At 35.3% G+C, this 6,143-nt stretch overlaps 1 protein-coding gene across 1 annotated transcript; it reads right to left on the bottom strand.

The window, feature by feature from the left end:
• Positions 1 to 5,283: 5,283 nt before the first annotated feature.
• On the bottom strand, positions 5,284 to 6,143 carry LOC126799900 (probable nucleoside diphosphate kinase 5). Its single transcript, XM_050527162.1, has 3 exons — positions 6,039 to 6,143; positions 5,794 to 5,903; positions 5,284 to 5,507 (listed from the first exon to the last, which is right to left on the bottom strand). Exons 1-3 carry the CDS (start codon positions 6,128 to 6,130, stop codon positions 5,476 to 5,478), a joined length of 234 nt encoding a protein of 77 aa, XP_050383119.1. The 5' UTR covers positions 6,131 to 6,143; the 3' UTR covers positions 5,284 to 5,475.

The raw sequence follows: 6,143 nt of genomic DNA, 5'->3' as shown, positions 1-6,143 counted from the left end.
TGATGTTTTACAAAATTTATTATAAACGTTTTAATTAACGTTCTATCACTCTACTCGAGATTAGCTATTCATGATAAGGATAGAGGCATGAAGCTAAATCTCTAGAACTTTGTTAAACAACCAGCGCAGATCAACATCATATATAACGTCAAGAGGGATCGACCAAAATGGGCATATGTTCCAATGATATAAGGTTAATGCAAATGAACCGAAGGAATAGGAGCACCCAACAGATGGAGCTTGGAACAAGCCCAATTATATTTATGCTTGACAAGTGCACGCGGAGCCTAATAGAAACAGAGCTGAAGGAATCTTGTCATCAGTAAAAGAACCATTATATGGCCAGACGATACCAGTAGCCCTACCATTTACCAGAAACAGTATGCTCATAAATTTATGATAATAAGCTAAATAAGATTATGGCAGATATGTCTGGTCTTAAGCCTGAATGGAGTAACCTGGAAGAATGGGCGGCATGAGGTATTTAGACTTATGTATATAACTGAGAATATAAGTCCAGACGAACATGCATGAAATGTTTCATCTATCAATCTTCGAATGAATATAAGTATACCTCACTTTTCGCATGCGAGTGTTCCTCACTGACCGGACTGGCTGGCTCATAATCTCACCTGCCCTTCATTTTGTAGGGCACGCAAAACTTTTCCAGTGCCAGTTGCTACGTAGGCTCTCACTTCATATTGGATCACTTAGCCAAAAATAACATCTCATGGACCCTGTTCAATTAGTACCAAGAGAAATGGTACGCTATTTAGCTAGCTAGTAATCTAGTATGCAGATACGTTGTATTGTTTGTGTGATTGTGTCTAACTCTATTTGTTTCTCCATAATTCCAGAACCACCAAAGTGTTATCAGCATCAACATGATTAAGTTCTGGTAGATTCAGTAGCAATTTACTATCTAATATTTGTTGAGTTTCGGGAATAGCGCATTACTATTTACTAATGACATTGAACGGACGATTTTGTCCTCAATGTTTGGTTGTGTAATCTCGCATCCACCTTGTACTGTGCTATTTTTTCTTGCTCTCTAGCTCTTTTGTTTCTCTCTCTGGTTGGAGAACCCTCAATCTCGCTGCTTTCCTTCAGAGTTGTCTGATCGCTTTCATGACTCCTGCATCTCGAGTCTTTCTTAGAGATATTTCGATATATCTGTAATCTTGAGATTTTTTGCGACCAAAATTTTGGAGTATTTTCTTCTGCCTTTTTGCCAGTATGATTTTAATTAAGACTAATCATCACTTTGATCTGAATTGAATCCTTCTGCTTAAACTTTTTGATCTTTAAATACCTATTTTGGCTTTGGATAATGAGTAATTGATTTGTGGAGTTGTAGCTCCAACTGGATTTTATCTATTTGTGTATCATTTGACTATTGATTTGTGACTTCAAATTTATTGAAAAAGATTCATACCAGGTTATTTTATTTGTTCCTAGAAATTGTCACAAGGCTGATGCGTTGTTCTTCTTTTTTTTTTTTCTAAGAATTTGGAGGGATAATGGGTGATTGGGTTCGCCCAATTACCAAAATTTTAAGATGGATTCTTTTTCTGAATGTAAAGATAAGTTCATGTTCTTGATCTGTATGTCATCAAAATTGTCTTATAAGAAACTTAGAAAATTGAACTAGACTGTGATGGAACTAAATGCTATATCAGTTTCAAGTATGTCGTGAAGAGGAATGCTTCTTGATTATTTTAGGACTTTTACCTTCTTTAGTCTCTTTCTGATGTTTTGCTAACACATTGTGAGGCCACATTATAATACATTCCTCCTAAAAAGATTATCAAATCCGGAGCAATGTGCGGGTAACATTTCTAGTAAACATTACACCCGTAGACAGCGATGTAGAAGAAAAAGTTTGAGCAATAGTATAATTTGATCAATATGAATTTTGCAACCGCAGCATGAACGGGAAAGATCGATTTGGTCTTTTCAAATAAGAGACATATTTCAAACTTATTTAATTCATAAATTTTTACCACAGTCAGCACAGGTAACCAGGAAAATGATCCAGATGAAGAATGTGGAAAGATTTTATTGGAACATGAGCTGAACATCTCTCCACACCTTTTAGATGTCCAGAAAACATGATCAAATTTGGAAAATCATGTTGAAACATGAGCAGAAAGAATGGATAATGCTTGAGTCACATCTTAATTTTTAAAAACTTATTAAGCAATATGATTCGACGTGATGAATTATAAGATCAAAAAGTATGAACAAATATTACGGTTCGTATTTTTACTACTGAATCACCCGGTCTAAAATAAGTTTAAATCAGATGAAGTTTGTTATATGATCGAGAAAAAAAAGGTGTAGTTTTTTTTACAGCATTGTCGACACAGTGAAAGAGGGTTAAAACCTATTAAGCGGTACAGTTCATTTTATTTTTTCACTTAAAAGCTCATATATAATTCAGTGGAGCCATGAACATCATCTTTGAGTATACCAACACAGTGGAAGAGAATTAGTTTATAGCAGGCGACGTGTCACGACAAAATGACTCCCATCGTTTATTGTCGGACCAACACGTGTACCAAAGATTGGGGGAGTTGACCTGTACCAAACCATCATGACCCATTGTTTCATACCATTCATCTACACTCCGGCCAGAAAAGCAAAACTGAGCAATCACACTTGCTCAGCAAGTAGCAGAAGCCATCTCTTTGATTTCTGCATAATTATAATTTTATAACCTATTAGTTCACAGCTGACTTCTACATTACTAATTCAATTGCTCGTTTCAAGAACCATCTTTGAATCTTTCTTTACACTTGATTGGATTATTGAAGTCTAAACAGTATCTTAGACCAACCAGGAGAACTAATTAAAATGAGCATAAACACTGTTTACTTGGTTTGAGTCTCGTGTTTGTCAGTCTCAGATTGCATGATGCCACATTAAAATACAACCACAAAGCCCTTTAACCCAAATTCAATGCAATTCTTTTTTTTATTAGTGCAAATATATAACAATCTAAACTATAGACGTCAATGAGTATTTAAAAATAAAAATAGACGTCAATGAAAATATAATAATATTTTGAAAATCATGGATCAATTAAGATTTCCAACCAAAATTTTCTCAAATTGATTAGATTGAAACTCTCAATAACTCATACTTACACTATTAGATTCGATATATAAAAAGGAAGAAGATTAGAAGAGTTATACTTGAAGATTTTGATAATTTAAGAAGAAAAGGACCATCTTGTCAATAATGCATACTAAAAACCTAATTATATATATAGCACTAATATAGTAAAAACAATTAGCTTAAAAAACATGCATAGGCTCCAGCCCGGATCCGCCCCTGCAAATAAACCCTTTGATTGGTGGAAACAACTCTCACATGGACCAGCTTAAGCAAATCCCAACATCTGATAATGTGCAGCCTACAATATGTGATATCGATCAATCCCTACATGTTGAAGAACTAAATGAGCTATGTGTAAGATGTTCTTTGGTTTATATACTCGATACACGGTTAACACATCTAAACCACACCTTAGTTCATACTTTATTTGATACACAATTAGCGTGGCTAATCCCTAACCTTAACCAGTTAACCATAATATATTACCACAGCCTGTACTGAAAGGGCTATTATATGAATGAAAACTTACAAAGGTACATGATTGATCCAATAGAAAAAAGAGGAAGATTTAATTTTAACCAACATATCCCAAGCAATATGCTTTATGTACAGGTTTAGATTGTTCAAGGTTGTATACATCTGCATGCAATGGAAATATGGAATTCATGAATCAATCCTTAATTGATATTCGAGAAATTGACTACCTCTTTGAGATATTTTATCGAACACCTTGCATTCATAAGAATAAGGTTCTATTTTCTCTATATATCAAACGCATGCTTTCAGTGATAATACATATGCGGAATTTACTTAACATAAACAGAGTGAGTTAGTATTTTCCTCACCCAAAAATTGATCTGAATCAGATGAATGCAAGTGAGATTCCACCGTCACTGCGCTTGTCATCCGCCCAAAAAAGGTGTCTAGAATATGAAAATTTCCTCGAGATGCAATAATATGCAAAGAGAGTTCAAAGAAATCACTCCCTCCAAGATTCAACTTTATAATGGAAAACGAAGACGAAGCCATGTGAGATATGCAGCTACTAGATGTCTAGGGTTTACAATTTTTGCTTGATTTATCAACCTGGACCTAAAGTTTTCCATTTTCGGAATGCAGTATACTTTGTTTAAGATCTTGTCTGATGTGAAGCTCTATCGTCCAAAGGGTTCTAATAGTGCCATCATTGTTTGACTCTCTCTTAATTTCATTGGATCTTCAATTAGTTTATAAAGAATGTGTTTCTGCAATTGAGATCATAAAGCAAATGTTTAGTCTTGCACTAAGGTCCCTGTAGACCCCAGAAACTATAATAGAATATCTTTAGTGACATAGAAGTATAAGCTAGGGGCTTCTGTCTGTAGAAAACGAAGAGAAACCCACCATTGTTGGCTGCTAATTAGGACCTTGTTGGTCCAGTCTAGTCTGCCTGTAGTTTACATGAATTCCCATTACTAGGGTTGATTTGATTAATTCAACAAATAAGAATATCTGTTTTACTCAAGTTTGTAAACATTGAATTATAACGTTTGTGTTTCCATCAAGCTAGGAATCAAAATTTGTTTCTGTAGCCAAGTAGTCAAATTTAGCCAAGTTATAAGCCATTGCTTCCTTCTGATTAAGCTGAAAAACATTGACTTCAAGATTAAAGGGTACAACTAAAACTGCAGGGTTTTCATTCATGATTTCAGGGACTGAGGACTTCATATTCTCTTAGGACCGCTACCTGTAATGCGCTCCTGACATTCAGGAAGCAGGAAGCAGGAAGCAGATCATTTTTAGATATAATCTTGAGAATTCAATAAAGGTCCCAAAGTATTCTCGAAAATTAAGACCATTTCAAACTGTAGTAGTACAATAGTGTTTTTTTTTTTTTATGGAATCAATACAGTAGGTCAGTAGTACATTACCAACAGTCCTGATTCACCAAATGGATGAAAGTAGTGATGTAGCAAGATTCTCAGTATCAATCATATTATGAGCTTTCAGTGCAGCGTCATCAACAACATCTTCGTATGCATCTCCTATACTTTCCTCTGCTTTGACAATTCCACAGTTCCACCTGAGGTACTGATTCCACGATATGGAAAAACAAAGTATCTGATTTCTTGCTTTTCAAGGAAGGCAGAAGCAAACTAAAGAATGAAAATGGGAAGCAAGATTGCACTTGATTGACTATCTATAACCGAAATAATATACATTAGATGGCTGGCATTTCACAAGAGATGCCCCAAACTGTAATCAAAGAATTGGTACAGCAGTTTTTCCTCTTAAGACACGGAGTGGAGAACTGCAGATGTTGAAGAGGCTTCTCAACGAGGTCAAGTTTAGAGTTCTGCTTTGAGTTTTCACCAGCTACAGTTCATCATGTTCAGTAACTACTCTAACTGCCAAAAGAAATAAGCAGCATGAACTTTTTATTTAAGGCTTCTTCAGTCACATTCCAAAGAAATCAAGGATACATATTTTTGCATGAGGAAATAAAATAATGATTGTCACTTAAATCCTACAGCCAAGAAAGGCTAACCTTCATTAATGAAGGCTTGAGGGTAGCCGCACTAGCCCTCCAATAAAAAAAAGAAAAAAGAAAAGAAAGGCTAACCTTTTTTCTTGTAAAATTGTTTTGTACATGTGCACAGATCCTAAAATAACACCATTGCAAATATATTTTACCTGAAGACTTCTCGTCGAAGAAGAATGCAATCTCTCGTTGAGCTGACTGCAAAGAATCTGACCCATGTACACAGTTCTTCTCTAAAGTCACCCCACACATTGCCCTGATGCTGATGGCAGAGACAAGGAAATTAAGGACTAATCAGTATGATATATAATAGCAGCTGAAGTCAAATTACAAACATTGTGAAAGAAAGAAAGTATGATTCAGAAATTTTAGGTGAACATGCAAAAACAGAACAGACCTGTGAGGATCAGTAATCTTTGCTGCACTCGCATCAGTTGGGCCAATTATAGCACGCCAATCACCAACAGCATTTTCCTTCTCCAAAACCATAACCAACACTGGT

This window comes from Argentina anserina, chromosome 6, assembly GCF_933775445.1.
Source record: "Argentina anserina chromosome 6, drPotAnse1.1, whole genome shotgun sequence".
NCBI lineage: Eukaryota > Viridiplantae > Streptophyta > Magnoliopsida > Rosales > Rosaceae > Argentina > Argentina anserina.
The sequence above is the reverse complement of the archived record's forward strand: the minus strand, read 5'-3'. Positions and strand labels throughout refer to the sequence as shown.

What these genes read in the sequence shown, in the direction of transcription:
- LOC126799900 (XM_050527162.1), bottom strand. Translation starts at nt 6,130, where the DNA reads ATGGTTTTGGAGAAGGAAAATGCTGTTGGTGATTGGCGTGCTATAATT. An exon ending in AAGATTACTGATCCTCACAG is followed by an intron (nt 5,904 to 6,038) that starts GTCTGTTCTGTT and finishes CTCTGCCATCAG; the next exon opens with CATCAGGGCAATGTGTGGGG. An exon ending in CTTCGACGAGAAGTCTTCAG is followed by an intron (nt 5,508 to 5,793) that starts GTAAAATATATT and finishes TTCTTTTGGCAG; the next exon opens with TTAGAGTAGTTACTGAACAT.